This window comes from Pogona vitticeps, chromosome 5, assembly GCF_051106095.1.
Source record: "Pogona vitticeps strain Pit_001003342236 chromosome 5, PviZW2.1, whole genome shotgun sequence".
Taxonomy (NCBI): domain Eukaryota; kingdom Metazoa; phylum Chordata; class Lepidosauria; order Squamata; family Agamidae; genus Pogona; species Pogona vitticeps.
The window spans coordinates 115,503,277-115,527,500 of NC_135787.1; the positions used below are offsets into that span (position 1 = coordinate 115,503,277).

General features: G+C 40.9%; 2 protein-coding genes across 6 annotated transcripts in view; one reads left to right on the forward strand and one right to left on the reverse strand.

The window, feature by feature from the left end:
- FBXL13 (F-box and leucine rich repeat protein 13) overlaps positions 1-24,224 on the reverse strand; it is a 94,017-nt gene that overhangs the window by 18,401 nt on the left and 51,392 nt on the right. For 4 of the 5 annotated variants that reach the window (XM_020790023.3, XM_073000700.2, XM_020790025.3 and 1 more), the window contains 7 exons: positions 16,269-16,398; positions 11,613-11,711; positions 10,159-10,276; positions 9,879-10,041; positions 7,007-7,126; positions 5,500-5,626; positions 4,655-4,738 (listed from right to left, as the gene is read on the reverse strand). In XM_020790023.3, the coding sequence (XP_020645682.3) occupies positions 4,655-4,738; positions 5,500-5,626; positions 7,007-7,126; positions 9,879-10,041; positions 10,159-10,276; positions 11,613-11,711; positions 16,269-16,398 (841 nt within the window). Of the gene's footprint in view, positions 1-1,963; positions 3,265-4,654; positions 4,739-5,499; positions 5,627-7,006; positions 7,127-9,878; positions 10,042-10,158; positions 10,277-11,612; positions 11,712-16,268; positions 16,399-24,224 lie in introns of those variants that run through there. The other variant, XM_078394330.1, reaches the window with a different exon arrangement.
- The window catches only part of LRRC17 (leucine rich repeat containing 17), a 28,260-nt gene continuing 20,006 nt past the window's right edge, over positions 15,971-24,224 (forward strand). Inside the window, exon 1 of the mRNA XM_020790026.3 lies at positions 15,971-16,328. The gene's annotated coding sequence lies outside the window, so the exon portion shown is untranslated. The remainder of the gene's footprint in view (positions 16,329-24,224) is intronic.

The window sequence follows — 24,224 nt, forward strand, 5'->3', positions numbered from 1 at the left end:
TGCTATAATTGAAAAACACTTTTCTCTGATTGCTACCGGCTCATCCAAGTTAGCAAGAAAACCCACAAGAGGCCTTCCATTCAAGATCTAAAAGCATATATGGAGACAAATGTCCATCTAGAGCCCTGGCCCAAAATTGTGAAGAATTTCACATGTCAAAAGCAGCATTTTGAATCAATCCTGGGAATATTCCAGGAACCAACATAGCAGTGATGGAATATGATCATAATGCCCAGCCCAGTTAGTAATTTAGTAGCCATATTTTGCACTAATTGCACTGTCCGGACAGTCTTCAATAGGAGCCCTGTGCTGTAACAGGCATCTCACCATAGGCCTGGTCTATATAATTTTATTGTTAAATAAGACAGGATTAATAATGTTACATATGTTTAAGGAATACCCTTCTTATCGAACACTTGGCTGGTCTGGAGGTGAAGCCAGAACTGGTGAGCAGCAAAGCTGTCTGCATGACTGGGCCTGTCTGTTGCTCCTCCTACTTCCAGGTATCTATATAAGGCACATTGCCAGAGGCAAAACTTTGCTGCCACATGAAGTGCAATGCTCAGTACACACTTAGTGTTACACTTGGAGTTGAATGAAGAATATTATGACAAGACAGTTGATGCCAAGCATCCAGTAGAACTTTCTACCAGAAACCTTTCACTGCAACTCACCCCTTGTATTTCCCTCCATGCTAGACCTAATACAATGAAGACCTTCCCTGAAGTCACTCCCCTTCCCGCCTTGGTTATTGTACCATTACTGCTACTTGCTATCTGTTTTGTTTTATGCACATAAGGAGGGATTTTAACTTAAGGTTTTTGTCTGCTAGTGGAGGGATGTGTTTCTGTAAGAGGAAGAGTATTGAGAGGAATCAGAAAGCAGCCATCAGAATTATACAGGACAGGAAGAAACAACTGTGGAGGCAGCAACGACAACACTGCGTTAGAAGGGAGGCAACAAGGTGTTGTTCCTCCAAGCTGTCTGGAGATTCAAACAGTTTGGATAGCCATGGTGTCAGGGCAACTGTGTGGAAAATATTGCTGCTAAATTCCAGGTTGGTGCAGTGGTGCCCTGCAGGACGATGATAATCCGTCCCATTGAAATCGCTATTTAGCGAAAACATTGTCTAGCGAAAACCATTTCCCCATTGGAATGCATCGAAACCTGTTTAATGTGTTCCAATGGGGGAAAATCCTCGTCATTCTACGAAGATCACCCATAGGGAAGCCATTTTGCAAAGCGCCGATCAGCTGTAAATGGCTGCCCTGCAAAGCATTGGTCCCGAAAACACCCGATTGCGAAGCATCGATCAGTGGCAAAATCATCGTCTTGCAACCATTGTCTTTTAATGATGTCAAATGCCACTTTGATCATTGTTCTTAGTTTTAAATATTATCTTTTAATGAAGTTAATCACTGTTGTATACTCATTATTTTCAACTTCAAATATTGTCTTTCAGTGTTGTAAGCTACTGTGGCGGACAGCCCACACGTCACTCCTGTCAGTCATTTTAGAGCTCTAGTGCAGGAGCCTATGACAGGACAGGAGGGGCGGAGTCAAGAGAACTGGGAGAGACAGAGGGTCACTTAAGGAGAAGATAGTGATGTGTTTAGACAAGAGATTGGAAAGTTGGTGCATTAGATAATATAAAAGAGTTAAAAGTAATAAGTACCTAGATAGACAGAATATATTGAGACCTTGATTAAAGTGAATAAATTCAAACAAGCATATATGTAATTATATCCAAGTTTATTGAATGAATAATAAAAGAACATCCATGATTTTCCTTCTGTGATTAACCTATCAAACCATATTGTTATATCTGGCAGCAAGTGTGTGAGATTCATAATTGGTACAGTGAGGGTAATACCCTCTGGTGGCAGCGAATAAGAGTGAAAAGAACAAGTCGCGTCCAAAGGTGAACCTGCGAGAGTGGGAAAACATACAGGGGACACTGGGGGGTTTGCGACAGCTACCTTGGGTTCTTTTCAAGAACAAAGGTGGGGTGGAAATATTTTAAATAAATATAAACATAAATAATAAAATAAAAACAATAACGAAATGAAAACACTTCCTAAGATGGAGTCAAGAGTACTGAAAGATTAAAAATGCACGTTTTAAAATACATTTCTGTTTAATCACAAAAATAATTACAACTTTTTAAAAGATATTGTCTGGGGTGGGGAAGGCTTGAAGGAAAGCTAATAATTAAACCAATAGTCCCATAGGAACTGGCTAAATGAAGTGTATCAACAGCATCGTAACTGGCAATTAATCTCTAATGCTTCTGCAGGCTCACAAGAGAATAATACAGGCTAAAGCTATAAACAGAAAGCTTTTTATGAAACAAACACTTTAAAAAACTTTACTAGGATTTTACCTGTCCACACTGGACAGTATCATGCTGCAACTGTTTTTTACTACTGAAAGACTACTGCAAATCACATGGATGGAGGTGATAAAACACTAAGAAGGATGACACAGAAAGCAAGTATTTTAAAAAGGCCATCCCTGTTAACCAAATCAAAGGCCTTTGTAAGATCTATGAAGGCCACAAAGAGTGGCTGTCATTGTTCCCTACATTTCTCCTGCAACCGTCTGAGGGAAAATACCATATCAATTGTGGATCTATTAGGTTAAAAATTCACACTGTGATTCTGGATAGGCTCTGTCTGCAAGCACCTGGAGCCTCTTCAGCACAACACAGGCAAGCAGTTTCCCTAAAATGCTGAGAAGAGAAATACCATGGTAGTTATCGCAGTCGCCCTGGTCTCCTTTGTTCTTGTACAATGTGACAATGCCAAAACAGCCAAGACAAGTGGGCCAAGAATTGTGATCAGCACCATCTCTAGCGTTAAAGTATCCAAGAATGAACAGCGACTCTCTCTTGGGGATTTTTTTGATAGTAGTTGCCAGATCATCATAGAATTTGTCTTTGACTTCTGTTGTAGACAACAGCGTTGGTGCATATGCACTAATGAGGGTGACCGGTCCCCCTGATGAGTGGAGCTGCAGAGACAGGATTCTTTCACTCCCCACAGTAGATGGAAAAATGGTTCTCCGCAGAGTATTCCTGATGGCAAAGCCAACACCATATTGCCTGGTCTCATTCAATGGTTTGTCCTTCCAAAAGAATGAGATATTTTTTTCTTTGACAGATCCCATGTCTGGCAATCTCATCTCTTGCAGGGCAACAATGTCCATCTGCAGCCTCCTCACTTCCATGTCGATGACAGCTGTCTTGCGTGTGTCGCCTACTTCCTGCAGGTTGTCAGAAAAGCCAGGGGTCATTGTCCGAACATTCCAGGTGCCCAACTTTAGGGCAGAAGTTTTCATCTGATTCTTGCATGGTGCAGGGTTATCGATCTGCTGTCGGCTTTCATCCTAAACCCTATGCACCCTGTGAGGTTTATAGACTGTGGTGAGGTAGCACTCTACTGGCTGGAGGCTACCCAGCTTAAGGCGGGCAGTACCTACCTAGTGAGATGCAATGGCCTCTCCCACCATCGGAAGTAGACCCTGGTGTCATGCTCTATGCCAATTGAGCAAAGACTTATAACTGGTAACTGCTACAGTGGGGTCTTGACTTGAGAACTTAATCCGTATTGGAAGGCGGTTCTCAAGTCAAAAAGTCTGTAGGTCAAGTCTCCATTGACTTACAGTGCATTGAAAACCGATTAATCCCGTAACAGGCCGTTTTTGTTCCATTTTGGTTTTTTTCTGGTCTGTAAGTCAATTCTCAGGCTGCAAGTCAAACCTAAATTTTGCGGCCAGAGAAGTCTGTAACTCAAAAAGTCTGTAAGTCAAGCCGTCTGTAAGTCAAGGGTCCACTGTACTTCCCGTGTTATTTCAATGTTGTATGCGAAGCTGGAGTGTCCTCTCCAGAGCATGAAGCTTGGGTAAAATAATATGAAGGATCGACTGTTACCCAAGCAGAAAATCCCTCCTTTCCATGTCACTGAAATAGTCCAATGGAAAGGCAAGGGCCAATACAACTGGTTCTAACGACGTCGCAAGAGTTGCCAGAACATCACAAATTGCCTACGGGACTCCTGCTCTGGATTTTGCCTTGAAGTTAACTCCTGAATCCCTTTCCATTGGTGGATATAGCCACAAGGCAGTGGAGGTTTGATATTGGAGTTTTCCTTCTCCTAGATGGGCTGCCTTCCAAGGTTAATGAGCCCCACCTACCCAGGTACATAGATTACCGTGCTTTTTGGGCACGGAAAGGAATGTAAAAGGGGTGGGGAAAAAGGGGGGCAGAAAGAAGTTTAGAAGGGGTGGAGATGGAAAGGGGGAGGAAAGGCGTTTGGAAGGAGTAGAAAAGGAAAGGAGGAGGAAAGGAGTTTAGACAGGGACAAAGTGCAACTATGAGTTAATCAATTAAAGCTCAACACATGGGCAGAATTAATAGCTTTGAATATCACATTTTATAAGACTTAACTTAAACAGGTATGGATCTGATTAGTTCCTGGAATGACAGGCCCCCAACAGGCCCATACAAAAATTAAGTGGAAGGATAATAAAAGGTAGAATATAACACGGAACCTGAGCACATAATCTGGCACTGTTGTTACATTGCTAAATAATTCAAGAATGACATGTGTTTAATGATGCTTGTAACAGCTATAAATTTAAAGTCTTGTTTTACCTTCATTCCAAAATCAGAAATCTGCTTACATTCTGATATATTAATCTCCTTAATTTTCCAAAGTTTTCCAAGTGCGTCCATGGCCTGTAAATGTTTTAGATAAATATTAGCTTAGGTTTTACTGGCACATTGATATAAAATAACAGTGTTTCTATAGAACATTTTAAAAATATTGTTATTTAGTACTATATGATTTTCTCCAGCTGGAAGATACCAGACGTTTTGCTGTTTGCCTTCCAAATGCATAACAAGGCTATATATAATATAAAGTTTAGGATAACAGCAAAAAAAGACTGTCAATAAACCATACTCTGTATCTTATTCAAATTATGAATATTGCTTCATATTTGAGAAAATAACATATTTGAGGACTGTTAATAGGATACATTTTGGCCATTGATGGAACATATTATCCACCCCCTTTTTAAAGATTAGACAACTATTCCCAGTTACATACTGATTTTGCAAGATTCAGTAATATCTAGGCCACATAGTTTTGAGTTGATCACATTTAACCACAGGTAACCCACAGTATGAACACCTGATCTCAAAACTGTGGGGTGATCGCCCGCGTGGAGTATGAACTGCTCTACATTTCATGAATTGCTTTGCCTCACTGTCTTTTTTTAATGCTACCTTTTTGCATGTTCTGCATTAACCAGAAGGCAAGAGGATGGCAAGGCCAGTGAGTAAAACAAACAGAAAATAGTGCAGAAAATAGCTTTGATACAAAGAAATGCATAAAATATCTGCATCTTGAACACTGTAACACAGTTCTGGTTAAGTCATTTCAATAACTAATAAAAATATTCTAGAACATTTTTTTCATGTCTTTATATTTTCACCTGGTCTGTGATATCAATTCCAGAAATATTAATATAAGCCAATGAGGATATCAGTATCAAAGCCTCAATCCCAGCATCAGTCACAGCTTGGCAGTAACAGATATTAAGGTAAATCAAATTTGGGCATCTAAAGAAAACACAAGAAATGATGTCATTTCACATGCTCCCATATTTACACAGCCTTTGGCTTAGATTTTCAAAGGACACTTCCAGACTCACATCTGATGACAGCAGACCAGAAATATCTGAGAATGAGGTAGCCACAAAGAAAATTCTGAAATGGAGAATCATTTGGCTGCCCAAGTAATTGGCAACTCTGTATACTAACATAATCCTTGAAAATTAAAATATGTGGTGTGAGTAGGTGAGATTGGGTACCCAGAAAGCATCTACCTGCACATCCCACTGCCTCTCCACATGTCATTGCCAAGAATATATCATGGGCATGGGTGGACCCATTCTCTAGGGCATCTCCAAAGTGAACTCTCCACCGGAGACAGGAGTCTATATATATAATGCACACTTAAACAATTAAAAATACAACACAGTGGTCAAAAATCCTGCTCCTTAGTGTAGTAAATCATATTTAAGCGGGCCCACTGAATCAATGGGGATTTAGTGAGTCAACTCCTGCATAAGCTCCGTTAATCCAAATGGTCTTACTCTAATTGCATTTTACTATGCTAAAGTCACAGTTAGAGTAGGCCCATTTGAATCAACAGGACATACAGAGAAGTTGATTCACTAAATCCCTATTTATTCAATGGGCCTACCTGAGTGCAATTTACTACACTTATGTTGCAGGATTCTGAGCAGTTAATACATTCAAGGAAGTACTGTATGCCACACTGAATGAACAAAGGACAGAGTTGTGTGGTCCTTAAACAATATAAATGCAGGAGAAGTTATACCTTTGTTGAGAGTGTAGGAGGAGCTGCCACCTGTCTGAATAGCTAGGTGGGAAAAACCACATTTTACCAGCGGTGAAGCATTAAGCCACACACACTCAAGCCAGTTGTAACCAGTTTTGACCTCACCTTAAGTAACATACCTGGTATATTTGTGCCATGAATTTTAGAACTCTCATTTATAATTTTTCTGCACTCAGAGTATATTGGTGCATGCCTGGAGAAGTAGATTTCCATGAAAGCTTGTGCTGATTGCTTGATTTTTAGTGGTTTAATAAAGGTATCGCCTTGCCTGCATTCGTACACTGAAATAAGTTATTTATAATTAAACATGCTCTCAAATTGAGCAGTGAGTTCTACCGATTTCAATGAAATGTAGCCACTTATTCTCTGGTCTAAATGGAGAATGGCCCTCACTCTAAAGTGGTATGGTGAGCCACTACCCTCCTTGGCTCACAGGAGCATCAAACATTCTCTGTATTAAAGAGGTTCTAAGTTGATACAGGAAGCAGAATTCATTCAAATTAGAATTTCCAAGAAAACTCTTTTAAAGTTCCTAAGTGTTAAGTATCACAAAATAATAACTTATGATATATTACCTTTGAGCTATTTTCGTAAGAGCACCATCTGTGACATAAGAACAATTGCCCAAGATGAGTTCCCTTATTCTTGCGCCAGAAGAACCTTCAACAAAGGCTTTTATTCCTGCATCACTGATTCTAAATCATGAACAGAAAATATTGTGTCATAATATTTATAAACCTAACAGTAAATTCTAATATTAACTATTTTCTTATTTTGGTACAGTGGTGCCTCGCTTAACGAGTGCCCCGTTTAACGAAAAAATCGCATAGCGATGGCTTTGTTGCCATCGCTTTTGCGATCGCACAACGATCTTGCCTATGGGGAAAAATCGCTTTGCGATTTTTCCCCATAGGCACCATTTTCCCCCAGCTGAGCGGCGGGAGCTTTGAAGCCCCGCTGCTCAGCTGGGGGAAAATGTCGGCAGTGGGCTGCGGCCTCGGAAGGACCCCGAAGCCACCGTCCCCTGCCGACAATTCCCTTCCGAGCTCCGGGGACAGGCTGGGGGGTGGACCGGGAAGCTTGAAGCCTCTCCGCGCCGCCTACCCCGGCCTTTCCCGGACTTCCAGAAGTCCGGGAACAGCCTGGGTAAGCAGCGCGGGAAGGCTTCAAGCTTCCCTATTCACCCCCCAGCCTGTCCCCGCCGCTTAAAGCCTCCTTGTGCCGCCTACCCAGCCCGTTCTCGGACACCTAGGTGTCCGAGAACGGGCTGGGTAGGCGGCGGGGGAGGCTACCGGCATCGGGGACAGGCTGGGGGGTGGACCGGGGAGCTTGAAGCCTCTCCGCGCCGCCTGCCCAGGTTGTTCCCGGACTTCTGGAAGTCCGGGAACGACCTGGGTAAGCAGCACTCGGAGGCTTCAAGCTTCCCGATCCACCCCCCAGCCTGTCCCCGACACTTAAAGCCTCCTTGCGCCGCCTACCCAGCCCGTTCTCGGACACCTAGGTGTCCGAGAACGGGCTGGGTAGGCGGCGGGGGAGGCTACCGGCATCGGAGAACAGGCTGGGGGGTGGACCGGGGAGCTTGAAGCCTCTCCGCGCCGCCTACCCAGGTCGTTACCGGACTTCTGGAAGTCCGGGAACGACCTGGGTAGGCGGCGCGGAGAGGCTTCAAGCTCCCCGGTTCACCCCCCAGCCTGTCCCCGCCGCTTAAAGCCTCCTTGCGCCGCCTACCCAGCCCTTTCTCGGACACCTAGGTGTCAGAGAACGGGCTGGGTAGGCGGCGCAAGGAGGCTTTAAGTGGCGGGGACAGGCTGGGGGGGGAACAGGGAAGCTTGAAGCCTTCCTGCGCTGCTTACCCAGGCTGTTCCCGGACTTCCGGAAGTCCGGGAATGGCCGGGGTAGGCGGCGCGGAGAGGCTTCAAGCTTCCCGGTCCACCCCCCAGCCTGTCCCCGCCGCTTAAAGCCTCCTTGCGCCGCCTACCCAGCCCGTTCTCGGACACCTAGGCTGGGTAGGCGGCGCAAGGAGGCTTTAAGCGGCAGGGACAGGCTGGGGGGTGAATCGGGAAGCTTGAAGCCTTCCCGAGCCGCTTACCCAGGCTGTTCCCGGACTTCGGGAAGTCCGGGAACGACCTGGGTAGGCGGCGCGGAGAGGCTTCAAGCTCCCCGGTCCACCCCCCAGCCTGTCCCCGATGCCGGTAGCCTCCCCCGCCGCCTACCCAGCCCGTTCTCGGACACCTACCCAGCCCGTTCTTGGCGCAAGGAGGCTTTAAGCGGCGGGGACAGGCTGGGGGGTGGATTGGGAAGCTTGAAGCCTCCCAGCGCCGCTTACCCAGGTCGTTCCTGGACTTCCAGAAGTCCGGGAACGACCTGGGTAGGCGGTGCGGAGAGGCTTCAAGCTCCCCGATCCACCCCCCAGCCTGTCTCCGCCGCTTAAAGGGTAACCGCAGCGGCTACCCCAGCCATGGCTGGACTCTAGGGAGTCCAGCCATGGCTGAGGTAGCCGCCATGGGTCAGATCCAAGCCGCGGGGGGGAGGGAAAAAACCGGATAATCCGTTCCAGTTGGAACGGATTAACCGGTTTTCAATGCATTCCTATGGGAAATGGTGCTTCCCATAACGATGTTTTCACATAACGTTTTTTTTTCTGGAACCAATTAACATCGTTATGCGAGGCACCGCTGTATATGTATGTGTTATTCTTGATTTGTCGGGAAGCTTCCTAGAGTGGTCGCAATGACAAGATAGGTGGGGTATTAAATAAATAAATAAATAAATAAATAAATAAATAAATAAATAAATAAATAAATAAATAAATAAATAAAATGTACACATCATACTCAACAACTAAAATATGTAGCAATTAATGTCTGTCTACCTATATCTAAGCATATAAGATAAATATTAGCTAGCTGGAAAGCTCAGTAAGTTAGGCATCTGGCTGCGGAGCCAGAGGTCAGATGTTCAACTCTCCATTGTGCATCCCAGAAGAGCCAGCTTGTGTGGCCTTGGGCAAGCTGCACAGTCTCAGTATGCCCTCAAAAGTAGGGAACGATAAACCACTTCTAAGTATTCTATACCTACAGAACCCTGAAACAGGTCACCATAAGAACTGACTTGATGGCACGCAATTAATTAAGCTAGATGTTATCTTGCCAATTTTTGTGGATCCTTTTCATTGCGATTTTTAGATCTGGAAGCTAAACCAATGTGTGCTGGAAAAATACTTCTGTTTGGTTACAGCTCTGAAGGCAGCCTGTTCAAAGCAGATCTGCTGAAGAGCAAGCTCCATTACTTTTAATGACACTTGATTCCAAATAGTGTTAGGGGATACAGTATTAAAAACAAAAAATAAATAGCAATATATAAAGATTCAATCCTCAAATAATTTATGGAACACTGAATTATTTTGTCAAAAAAGGAATAATTTACTTATCTGAATAAAAACAGTACCTCATGCAATCTGATAAATTCAGGATAATAATATGATCCAATGCTGCAATAAGCTTGAGACCCACATCTGTTATCTTCTGGCAGTCCGCTACACCAATACAGTTCATGTAGGGCCAGAATTTGCTTATCAGTTTGAAACTAAGGTCAGTAACCCGATTACTTCCTGTTGAAACAACACTCATCTTGTCACATCAGCCTAGGCCACAATACCTGTTTCATACATTAAACAGTATTAACTACATATGATGAATTTTTCAGGAAATAAGATAGCATTACTAACCTTCTATTTTTATTTTAGCAAGTTTACAAGCAGCAAGTGCTTTCAACCCTGTATCAGAAACATGGGGGCACTCGTTGAATTCGACAGATGCAATCTGTTTGCATTTTTCAGCTAAAGCCTTTAAAAGAAAAGTATTTAGAAGTAATTAAATAGCAAGCTTATATGCATTGTTTATTTACATTTGCACAACTTTTCTGTTCTATGTCATCAGCTGAACATGAGCATTCAGAAGTATGAAGCTCCAAGGACCTTAACTGAATATTGTATCATTATAAATAACTAATGTGGTCTTGTGAAACAGGAACAAAACAAAATTTCTCCAAAACAACAACAGAATGCTTTTCAAAACTGAAATAAATGCTTAAGAAACACCGCAACAGATTAGATGTTGATTATTACAAAGCACCCTTGAGTGTTTTACAGTATGACAGGATTGTACATCTAGTGTGATGAAGCACCCGAACACTTCATCAGTTAACCACAGTTAACTACTGCAAGTTATGGAAACCTTTAATGACCACTGATACAATTTTGGCCGTTGGTGCATTAAAGATTTTTAACAATGTACTGGAGAATCACACTTTTGCGAAAAGATAAACATAAAAGAAAATTCTGACACCACCTGTGAACCTGCAATGCTTATCAAAACAAATCTGTTTGTGATTAAAACCAAATTAGAATTAATTTTATTCTAGAGTACTTTTGTTTTTAAAGAATAAGTATAGCATAGGGGATAAAGTGTCAGACTAGGACTCAGGAGACAATGGGCTGAATTCCTGCTTGATCATGGAAACTCACTGGGGGAGTGGTAGTGGTAAAACAACTCCTGAAATATCTCATGTACCTTAAAAACCTATCAGAGTTGCCATAAATCAGACGTGATATGAGAGCACAGAAAACATGCACTTCTAGCTTGCTTTATGGTTTTGCTATAGAACTGATAGTTCAGCTTCAGTTACATCAAAAGAAGCTTTTGCTTCTTTTTGTGGAATAAATTCCTTACACGGGGAAGCAGCCTTGTAAGACAACAAAGGAAGAGTGGAGCACTCCATTCCTCTTCTGCAAGCCTGCTCATTTGCCTATACAGGAGTACCTCGATTTATGAAATGAATGTGTTCTATGGGATGTTACGTAAAGTGAAAAATTCGTCAATGGAAACACGGATTGCCATAGGAACAGGGGCGGCGCTATGCATCCTGGGGAAACTTCCTTCATAAACAAACAAAACAACAACAACAACACAAAACCCCCAAACTCAAAAAACCCACGTAAACCAAGGCATTATTTTCAACAGATTTCCATTCATAAACCGAAAATTATGTTAACTGAGGCATTTATAAACCAAGGTATTACTGTATAAAACTTAATACAGTTGTCTGCATAAGTGTGTTCTTGTTAATGGTTATCAGGTTAGTTCTTAAATGCAAGGCTGTATGAAGGTTATTGTTTCTTACTTGAATACAACGGTCTGTCAGAGTAGGCATTTCATTAATTGTCAGATGTTGGATACCACTACAGCTGTTGCCAATATTCCTGAAGCCTTCCACTGAGATCTGATTTTGAAGAGCAAAAGGTTTTTAGAAAATAGATCCTAAGGAAGATACTGGAGTTACATCTACTGCAGTATGCTACAAATTCACAATTAACACAGAGTATGTGCCCTATCTTCAAACAAATATGCAAAAATGACTGAACTGTGGGTTGTATGCTATTCTGGAGCAAGTATGAGGCAGAGCAAAGAGCCACTGTTCACCCCAAAGGTGGATAAATGGCACATGAGATCCTTCATACTCCATACAGCATTCGTAAGATTGAAAAGATGGTCAGCAAATAGAATGAAGGAAAGGATAAGCCAAAAGTAATGCAACAGAGTGAACTGTATAAGGGGATGAGGCGAGTGACACTAAAGCCTAAGATCTTCCATGAAGACTTCTACCACCAAAGTACTGTACTAAGGAGAGCTCAGACTGAGGTTACTTTGTACTATATATCCAGTTACAGCAATTCCACCAGGCAGGATGATTGTTGCATGAGCTTTGAGCAAATAGGCAACAATAAGGATGTCAGTTTCTCTCCCCCTTGCCCAATTATTTTTCTTTTTCATTTTTGTTGTGGTCATGAAAATACTAACGGTTTGGCCTTTGTGCCACAGGGTACCTAAAGAAGCAACCTTCCTCTATCTGTATGCATTTCTTACCCCCACCTAACCTCATGAACAGAAACAAAGGCTAAAAGATATGACGCTGGAAGATATGACGCTGGAAGATGAGCCCCTCAGGTCGTATCTATGAACCTTGGTAAGCTGGATATGGTCAAACAGGAGATGGCAAAAATAAATATTGCCATCCTGGGTGTCAGTGAACTAAAATGGACGGAATGGGTGAATTCAGTTCAGACTATTACCATATCTACTATTGTGGGCAAGGATCCCATAGAAGAAATGGAGTAGCCCTTATAGTCAACAAAAGAGTGGGAAAAGTTGTATTGGGATACAATCTCAAAAATGATAGAATGATTTCAATACGAATCCAAGGCAGAACTTTCAGCATCACAGTAATCCAAGTTTATGCACCAACCACCCATGCTGAAGGGGCTGAAATTGACCAATTCTATGAAGACTTACAACACCTTCTAGAAATGACACCAAAAAAAGATGTTCTTCTCATTTATAGGGGATTAGAATGCTAAAGCAGGGAGTTAAGAGATAAAAGGAACAACAGATAAGTTTGGCCTTGGAGTTCAAAACGAAGCAGGGCAAAGGCTAATAGAGTTTTGTCAAGAGAACAAGCTGGTCATCACAAACACTCTTTTCCAAAAACACAAGAGGCGACTCTACACATGGACATCACCAAATGGGCAATACCGAAATCAGATTGATTATATTCTCTGCAGCCAAAAATGGAGAAGCTCTATACAGTTAGCAAAAACAAGACCCGGAGCTGATTGTGGCTCTGATCATCAGCTTCTAATACCAAAACACAAGCTTAAACTGAAGAAAGTAGGAATAACCACTGGGCTAGTCAGGTATAATCTAAGCCAAATCCTTTATGAATACACAGTGGAAGTGAAGAACAGATTTAAGGAACTAGATTTGGTGAACAGAGTGCCTGAAGAATTATGGATGGAGGCTCATAACACTGCACAGGAGGCAGCAACAAAAACCATCCCAAAGAAAAGGAAATGCAAGAAAGAAAATTGGCTGACCAACTAAGCCTTACAAATAGCACAGAAGAGAAGGGAAACAAAATGCAAGGGAGATAGGGAAAACTACAGAAAATTGAATGCAGACTTCCAAAGAATAGCAAGGAGAGACAAGAGGGCCTTCTTAAATGACCAGCACAAAGAAACAGAGGAAAAGAATAGAAAGGGAAAAAACAGAGATCTATTCAAGAAAATTGGAGATGTTAAAGGAACCTTTAGTGAAAAGATGGACATGTAAGCCGCCCAGAGACCTCTGGGTAGAGTGGGCGGCATATAAATTAAATAAATAAAATAAATAAATAAATAAATAATAAATAAAGGACAAAAATGGTAGGGACCTAACAGAAGCAGAAGACATCAAGAAGAGGTGGCAAGAGTACACAGAGGAATTATACCAGAAAGATTAGGATGTCCCAGACAACCCAGATAGTGTGGTTGCTGACCTTGAGCCAGACATCCTGGAGAGTGAAGTCAAGTGGGCCTTAGAAAGCATGGCTAACAACAAGGCCAGTGGAGGTGATGGCATTCCAGTTAAACAATTTAAAATCTTAAAAGATCATGCTGTTAAGGTGCTACACTCAATATGCCAGCAAGTTTGGAAAACTCAGCAGTGGCCAGAGGACTGGAAAAGATCAGTCTACATCCCAATACCAAAGAAGGGCAGAGACAAATAATGTTCCAACTACCATATAATTGCACTCATTTCACACGCTAGCAAGGTTATGCTTAAAATCCAACAAGGTAGGCTTCAGCAGTATGTGGACCGAGAACTCCCATCTACTTCTGCTTCATTGACTATGCAAAAGCCTTTGACTGTGTGGACTACAGCAAATTATGGCAAGTCCTTAAAGAAATGGGAGTACCTGACCACCTTATATATCTCCTGAGAAACCTATACGTGGGACAGGAAGCAACAGTTAGAACTGGATATGGAACAACTGATTGGTTCAAAATTGGGAAAGGAGTATGACAAGGCTGTATATTGTCCCCCTGCTTATTTAACTTATACTGTATGCAGAATACATCATGTGGAAAGGCCGGATTGGAGGAATCCCAAACTGGAATTAAGATTGCCGGAAGAAATATCAACAACCTCTGATATGCAGATGACACCACTCTGACGGCAGAAAGTGAGGAAGAATTAAAGAACCTTTTAATGAGGGTGAAAGAGGAGAGCGCCAAAACTGGTCTGAAGCTCAACATAAAAAAAACTAAGATCATGGCCACTGGTCCCATCACCTCCTGGCAAATAGAAGGGGAAGATATGGAGGCAGTGAATAATTTTACTTTTCTGGGCTCCGTGATCAGAGCAGATGGTCACAGCAGCCACAAAATTAAAATACGCCTGCTTCTTGGGAGGAAAGTGCTGACAAACCTAGACAGCATCTTAAAAAGCATAGACATCACCTTGCCGACAAAAGTACACATAGTCAAAATTATGGTTTTTCCAGACCTCCTGGAAAAGACCCTGATGTTGGTAAAGTGTGAAGGCAAGAGGAAAAGGGAATGGCAGAGGACAAGATGGTTGGACAGTGTCATCGAAGCTACCAACATGAATTTGACCCAACTCTGGGCGGCAGTGGTAAACAGGAGGGCCTGGTGTGCTCTGGTCCATGGGGTCATGAAGAGTCGGACATGACTAAACAACTAAACAAGAACAACAAAAATGAAGTAAAGGGAAGTATGACAAGCAGTCAGGTTGGTACCCTTGTGCTGGAAGGATCGGACAGGCCAGGAGGAAGAGGAAAAGGATATATGATAGTCCATAGCAGAGTAGAAAGAGGAGGCACAGCTGAGGAACAGGATTTTCCCAGGATAGACATCAGGGGCTCTGGTCATCCTGCCTGCATCCCAATACTTTGCTACCAGAAACAATCACCCCAGTCTACTTCAATAGAGAGCCAGCTCTGCACAGGACAATCGTATCATCCCCCCCTTCACGTACAGACTCAGCATGGTACGAGAAGACATTGAGCATGGGCCTTGAAAAAGATCAGAACATTCTCTTCAACATTCTCTTCTGATTTTAATTTACAAATGACTATATTTCTATGTACATAATGAATACACCCCTCCCCAACTAATGCAAAAGCCAGTTCCGTATTTTTGGACAGTTTAATTTTGTTCCCAAACTAACAGACACACAACTGTCTGAATTCTATAAGAATTATCAAACTATTTCCTTTCCAAAGGAATATGTATGGAACTCTGTAAGTTATGCTCCGACCGTATGAACTTGTCTACACAGCCTTTTTTATATAATAATGAAGCTGTTTGTACCCAAGCAGACATAACACAATTTTGATTGTCTACATAGTTTTATTTTATTTTTTCCCCTAGAGTTTTAAAATCCTCTCATGCTGTCAAAGATATCCAAAATTTAATCCAAAGGGAGTATATAGGTGGAAGACCTTGCTGAAACAGTAGCAAGTAAGTATTCCATATTAGACTTTAAAAAAAAAAAGCAGAAAGCTGCTATTAGAAAGTGTATTGGCAATTTGATTTCTTTTTCAGAAAATTCTGCCCCCCTCAGGAACTTTATTTTTATTTGCTCAATAAATAACACGTGAGTATTTTTAAGCTAAGCAGATCTGGACACTCAAATTGTATATATGGAAGTAACACAGCACAAAGCAAGAATGTTTTAAGTCCAGCCCCAAAGTAATGCATGCTTTCATTATGCAATAAGGACTGGTTGTTTATACTTACACCCTTTCGGGAAAAAAGCCAAAAGCCTATAGTGCTATTGCTCAGAAAAATTTAAGCAGCTGTGGTAATGTAATTTAAAACCTCTCAAAAGTTTGCTGCAGCGCTTTCACCAGTTTAGTATACTATGACTGCCGGGTACTGCCAGTCCTTTTAGAGGATTCCCTTTCCTGTACTATGAAGAAGGAAACTGAAATTCAAACCTGGAGGCAGCCTGAAACATCCAAATAGATGAGCTTGTGACATCCTCCTCCAGTGCCGAGGTACTGTAAACCTTTGTCTGTGAATTTTCTGCAATAAGCTAAACTTAAGTATTGTAAATTTGGGAAGCTCCTTTACCAGGCAAAAAAGAAGTAAAGATTAGTTAGCATACCTGCATGTACATTTCTGATGCAATTTGATACTGCAGCTAACAGCTTTCTAATAACATGGGTGGATACTGGGGTTTTACGGGAGTTTCTCTTTGTCTGAATACAAGCTATTGTGCTTCACTTTTCTTTGTTTCATGTACTTCATACTGTTTAATATCATCCCTCATGGCTGAAGTCTTTTACACAGTTACCTGGAAGTAAATTCCACTACTCTTGTTGGAGCTTATTCCTTAGTAGATATGCATAGAATTACACTGTTAAATACATATATTGTATTTTAACTAAAACCTGATTTAAAATGTAGTTTGTTTGATTGTAAACCCAAACGTTTATGCATTAAATAAAAATACATGAATCATCTGTTGTATAAAGGATGGCATTATAACATTAACATCACACTGCTATTACAAACATAAATTAAATTATTAAACAGTCTTCTCATGCACTTCATTCCATTAGTCATGAAGCATCTAGTCTAACAAAAGCAGAATGACAGGACTAATGCTCTCACGTAAAAGTCTAAAGAAGTAATGCTGTGCACTTTTTGCTGAACACTAAGTGTCATTGAGCATGGTAAAATTTACTTCTGAGCAAAGAAGCACAGGGTTACAATGCATAAGTTATCTGCAGGAAATACTTTATTATTTATAGTCAATAAAACAAGGAAAGTGGGTTGGACAATAGGTCAATATGCTCTGAAAGTATACGGCTACATTTACTTGAATCTATTTTTGTTACATCTAGTGGTATTTTCATACTAAAGACATTCATTTTATGTAGTTATATTGCAATCAAAATAAATAAGTAATGCAAGCCCACAATAACCATAAATGAAAGCCTGCAGAAAGAAAATTGCAGCATATAATTACAAGTAAGGACATCATGCTCTGCAACAGATTTAGTTTACGAAAACATTTTAAGGCAGTTTTACAAGTCAGCAAAAACTAGGCATCTGAAGGGCTGGGAACACCCACAGTGATGAAAACATGACATCATAGGCACTACTTAACACAACTTTTGCTCATATTCTTAAGTAATGACAGAGAAAAAGAAGGATATAAACTATGCCTATACAATTGGTTAAATAAACATTTATTAATATAGAATTTAACAAAGGCTGAATAAAAACATCTCAAATACCTTTTCAGTTGTAGGCTACAATATAACAACATACTGGCTGAAATCCTGCCACACAATTACACAGACAAGATAAATTTTGAAAGCAAATTTCCTTAAGTATAATCTCTATCAACATTATCCATTGCAAACTGAGTGGTGTCCTGGCATGCAACAAATTATGCTTACAGAGATTTTTCAACATAGTAGCAGTTCATGTCTAGAAGTTACGTTATTTCCATAACCACACAACAGTATTTCAGCCACTGCAGCTTTCAATTAAATTTAATATGACTAAATTCTTAGTACACATGTACAAGACTGGGCTGTATATTTTGTTTGCAAAAACAGGTGAATAAATCCAATTAGATTCAATGGAACTAACTTCTAAGTAAATATGTCCAAAAGCAGAGTTTTCTGAGGTTTTTTGTAGTATTTCTACTATCACACTGGCTGCACACATAATGTTAAGCCATGAATGATTACTAATAAACCAGAAAAAGAAAAAGCAACATGCTAGATATCACCCAGTGATTGTGGCTTCATCCCGTCCTTTATAAGAAAACTTTACGTGATAGCAAAATCCAAGACTGTGGTTTATTGTGATCAGAAAAGGCTGGCTTGTATTCTAGGCTATAGGCTTAAATCAGAATTTGGTTTAAGAATCTTGTCTTTTTAAAGTACAAAAGTCATAATTGTTGGCTCAGAGCATATGAATTTTCCTTTTCCTGGTTTGTTAACTCATTTGAGCAAAGGGAGGGCTGAAGCAGGAATGAACCAGTTGCATTCACGTTCTGGCTGATTAAGACACTGTTCGGGGCTTAAATGAAAACCAAATGTAGTCAATGAAAATATCACATGGTAACAGGTTTAATGACCACTAGGTGGCAGAAACTCCGCTGCTGCTCATATTAGTTCAAATGCCTTAGCTTTCATCATTCAGCATCTAGATTTCTTAATGTGCTCCTGTTTTTTGTTTCATTTCTGTTGTGTGGCCTGTAGGGTTTCAGTCATACTTTGTTCTGCCAGATGTGATGTTGTTTATATGAAAACATTATAAACAAATAAGTAATCAAGAATCCTAAATTAATGGTTCAACTGACATGTTTGGAAAACATTTTATACCAAATTGTTTAACAAACATTTTCCAAGTCTGAAATATATCTCCCTTTCCAAAAACTTCCCCTGCTGTTCCCTTTCCCTCATTTGTTCATGTTTTCTGCTGAAAAAAATTGCAGAGATGGCATTCGCTGCCATTTGACATACATGATAACCTAATACATTTATTCAGGTTTTAGTGCTTTGTTGTGAGCTCCTTGTAGTACTGACTAACTGCAGCATTGTTGAAAGGATGAAATTAATCTTCCTACTAAACCTGACACAATAATGCAGTCAATTAGACTGAAGGCAAAGTAAAGTTCATATTGAGGCCAATGTCTACTAGGACAGTACAGTCCTCACTTGAAATGAATTTTTGTTTGTCCCATAACATCATAACATAATCTATTTATTTATTTATTTATTTATTTATTTATTTATTTATTTATTTATTTATTTATTTATTTATTTATTTATTTATTTATTTATTTAATTTATACCCCGCCTATCTGGCCCACCGGACCACTCTAGGCGGCTTCCAAATATAAAATCAAATAATAAAACATAGAGAAATACATAATAATCAAACAAGAACAGCAGTAAAAATAAAAAGGAAAAGTAAGAAAAAATCAAGAGTTGGCTGTAGGGAAGGCCTGAATAAACAGCCATGTTTTTAATTGGGTTTTAAAGGTGCCCAGCATGGGGGCCATGCGAATCGCCAGAGGGAGATTGTTCCAGAGGCGAAGAGCCACCGCCGAGAAGGCCCGGTTTCGTGTCTTCTCCTTCCGGGCCTCTCTCGGCGTCAGGCTCCTCAGCCTCACCTCCTGACTCGCGTGGGTGATCCGGGTAGACCTTGGTGGGAGGAGGCGTTCCACCAAATATCGAGGTCCTAAACCGTTTAGGGCCTTATAAGTAAGCATTAAAACTTTGAAGTTGACACGGAAACAGATGGGCAGCCAATGCAATGCGGCCAGCATTGGAGAGATGTGTTGGTATTTTCTCACTCCTGTAAGGAGCCTGGCCGCCGCATTCTGCACCACCTGAAGTTTCCGTGTCAGCCTCAAAGGCAGCCCCACGTAGAGCGCGTTAAGAGTGATCTAATCTTGAGATTACGAGCGCATGCACCAAGGTAGTGATTGGTGTAATCTGATTGGCTGAATAAACTGTAACTATTAATTGCTGTTCGGGGCTGTTTGGATGTGTTCTGAAGGTTTTCCTTCATAATGTTTCACCAGTCTCTGTGGCTGGCATCTTCAGGGGACAGGAGTTAGAACTCTGTCTGTGATTGAATATTTGTAGCTGTGGGATCAGCTACAAAAAGCCTTCAAGCTTTTTTGCATAAATGGCTGAACATGAATTCTAACACTTACATTCATAGAAACATTTTAATGTATACTTCATTTTGCAAAAAAGCCTTTGAGAATACAGTACATTTAACTATTAATGCCTATGCTGGCATAAATGTTGTGGCATACATTGCAGCAGCAAATTGCTACTAGTTAACTCACTACTCATATCCTTTATCATATGCCAGTTGTATGAACTGATGTGTAATGAGGGATGCATATGGCTCCTCTTTAATTAACAGGACTTTGCTGCTGATGTTCATTCCATTGCACCTACACCAATGTGACTAACCAATAGGATTCTGGCCAATTTGAAGACTTAGTTTTTTAAAATCCAGTGCAAAAATTGCAGCTGATAGAGAGTTCCAATAGCAGCAAACTAATACAGGGTGCTGTTGGGGGTGGTGGTTTGGTTTTAACGTTTCAGCTTTATGGAAATAGTCTTTCCATCTTCCTTTTACCTTCCTGCTTAAAAGAAAACAACCCACTAGTAAAAAGACCTGATTTAGCTATTTAGCAAGTTACCTATACAGTATAATATTCTGCAATGGGTTTCAGCACATTATGAGCATCTGAATAACACAAGATGGGGTGGGTGGGTTTCAAGATTTGGGGCTGTGTTGGAGGATAGAAGGAAATTCTTGGGAACCAACCCAAGTATTTCAGTTATCCACTGATTATTCCAAGTTTCCTGTAATATGTTATATGTGGTGATGTCTATGCTGTGCAATTTTAGGAGCATATTATGTTTTAGACAATGTTGCCATGACTCTCTTTTGCATTTCATGATACATTTAAGATGCTAATTATAATCTGTAGCATAGACCTATACAGTATGGGTCCTTCATACCTGAAAACACCTGATTAATGTTGAAATTATTAAACAAAAAGTATGCTAAACAACAGGGACTGGTAAAATCCAATCTTCTAGATGTTCTTGTACAGTCCTATCTCACATAGCTAGTTCAAGGACTGATCAGAAAGGTCACTTCCTGTCTCCATTTCAGGACAGGGCACCTTTTTCCTTCCTGCTCAGTCACCAAGCTGGCCCTGATGGCCAGTTGCAAGGAAAGCCAAGAGTTTGGATCCAACAAGAAATGGAAGGCTGCACTTTGTCCACCCCTACAATAACAGTTCTGCTCCATTTTTTTCCCTCTGTTGAGGTGTCAAACACAATAAGATGTGTATTTGCGAAGGCTTTCACGGCCGGGATCTAATGGTTGTTGTGGGTTTTTCGGGCTTCTTGGCCGTGTTCTGAAGGTGGTTCTTCCTAACGTTTCGCCAGTCTCTGTGGCCGGCATCTTCAGAGGACAGCAAACTGAAGATGCCGGCCACAGAGACTGGCGAAACGTTAGGAAGAACCACCTTCAGAACACGGCCAAGAAGCCCGAAAAACCCACAACAACCACAATAGGATGTGCTTTGTTACATCTGCAGAAATGGCTGAACATGAATTGTAACACTTACAGTCATAGAAACATTTTAATGTATACTTCATTTTGCAAAAAAGAGACTGATGCAACTGGGGAGTGGAAGGAGCAGGGAAGCAAAGCATAGACAGAAGAGGTAACAGGATCTTAAATTAGAAAGTGGGCTACCTATGGGTTACTGGAATCCACCACTTTGTGGGGTATTGGTTACCCAAGAGAACATCTGATGGTCTTGGGACACTAATCTCAGTCTTAAATTCCTTATCATAGAGTGATGAATCAGCACATCGTAGAGTCATAGAATAATGAATGGGGGCCTATACAGTCATTGAGTCCAACCCCTACTCACTGCAGAAATCCAAAGTATAACTGACAGGTAGTTATCTAATTTTCCATTGAATGCCTTCAACATTGGAGCACTCCCCACCTCTCAAAGTAATTAGTTCCATTATCATACTGTTCTAACAATTAGGAAGTTTTATTTATTTATTTATTTATTTATTTATTTATTTATTTATTTATTTATTTATTTATTTATTTATTTATTTATTTATTTATTTATTTATTTAATATGCCACCCACTCTACCCAGAGGTCTCTGGGCGGCTTACAATAATTAAAATTCAATACAATAAAAATAAAATGATTAAAATACAATTAAAATACAATTAAAATACAATTAAAATTGCCATCATCAGGACCCACAGTTGATGTTATTTCAATTAAAAGCCTTCTGGAACAGGAAGGTTTTGACCTGGCGCCGAAATGTCATCAATATTTAAAATATTTTACCTAAATTTTCTCCTTAAAGGGGGTCCAAGGCAGCTTACATAATTCAAATACAATATTTAAAGCTTAAAACAGTAAGCATACAAATACTAACATGGATCAAACAAATGCCACACTAAAAATGATAAACAAAACCACACCAACAACAGATTCAAAGTAGTAAGGCACAACAATCCATGAAAAAAACCCAACTCAAGAAGCCAGTCATTAAGGGAAAACTTGCCTGAAGAGAAAATTCTTTGCCTGCCTGCAGGAGGACAGTAAAGATGGGCCAGCCTGGCCTCCTGCAAAGCCAATTCCAATGTCTGGGAAAATTGACTAAGAAGGCCTTCTCCTGTGTCCCCACCAAATGCACGTGTGAAGGTGGCAGGACTAAGAGAAAGACCTCTCCTGATATCTCAACATGCAAGCGGGCTCATAAAGGAACACTTGAGAGTGCTGTCCTCTGGAGATGCCAGCCACAGAGACTGGCGAAACGTTAGGAAGAACAACCTTCAGAACACGTCCAAAGAGCCTGAAAAACCCACAACAACCACACTTGAGATAGTTTGGCCCCAAGCCATTTAAGGCTTTATAAGTTAAAACCACTTGTTTCAGTTATGTCCGGAAATGGATTACTAGCCAGTGGAACTGCTGTAATGGGGGGAGGGGGGTTATGTGATGTCTGTGACCAGTCCCAATTAGCAATCTGGCTTCTGCATGTTGAAGCCACTGAAATTTCCAAACACTTTACAGAAGCAGTCCCATGTATTGTGTTGCAGTAATCCAGCCAGGATGTAACTAAGGTATATGTCTCCATGGCCAGATCAAACCTTCCAGGAATGGGCACAGCTGGCACACTGGTTTTAATTGTGGAAAACACACTCCTGGCCACCACTGAAACCTGGGCATCCAGTCTCAGAGACAAATCCTGGGGTACCCCCAAGCTGCGCACCTGTTTTTTCAGAGAGAGATATTAACCCATCTAGCACAGGCTGCATCGTTATTCTTTGATCTGCATTTTTACTGACCAGGAGCTCCTATATCTTATCTGGATTACGTTTCAGTTTCCACACCAAGTCCATTACTGACATCAAACACTGATCTAGAGCCAAAACAGCTTCCTAGCATTTAAATGGAAAGGAGAGATAGAGTTGAATGTCATCCATATACTGGTGACAGCAAACTCCCAAACTCTGGACAATTTTTCCCGGTGGTTTCATATAAATGTTAAATAACACAGGAGACAAAACAGAACCCTTAAGTGACCCCACAGGTGAGCAGTCAAGGTGTGGAATAGAACACCTCCTTCTGAGTTCTCCCCTCCAAGGAGGACTGAAGTCACTGTAAAACAGTGCTTCCAAGTCACATCCTCATGAAACGGGCCAGACAGATACCCTGGTCAATGATATTTAAAGCTGCTGAGAGGTCCAGAACAAACAACAGATTTCAACCAAAATCTGGCTTCCTTTAATCTGAGCCCATTACCATATTTTTCTGTATATAAAATGACACTTTTTACTTAATTAGACAAAAAATTGAGGGTTGTTTTATACATGGAAGGCAGCCACTTTCCCTGCCTTTTGTGAAGCCACAGGGTAAAGCAGTCATGAAAGGACAGCACGCTTGCACCCCTTTAATCCTGAAGAAGCCATGAAAGGGCTTCAGGATCAAACGGGTGTGAGCATGCAAATTTTCTAATTTTGGGGTTAGGAAATGGGGGGTCATTTTATACATTGGGTCATCTTATAAATAGAAAAGTACAGTATATTCTAAACAAAGTTGTGGAGATGTATGAATTATGGGTTACAGCAGTCTGCAGAGATACATTTATAGCTTTTTCAGGTAGTAGCAGGTAAAAGCATGACAAACAAATTTAACACCGTATTCGCGAAGGCCGTATTTAACACCCACTGTCAACAATGGAAGATTTCAGAGAATTCTCAGAAGTTGTACAACAAAAGGAAAACAATGCTAAAAATGAAGTATTGGGACAGCTTTAAACTGAATAGATTTATTTCAGTATGAGCT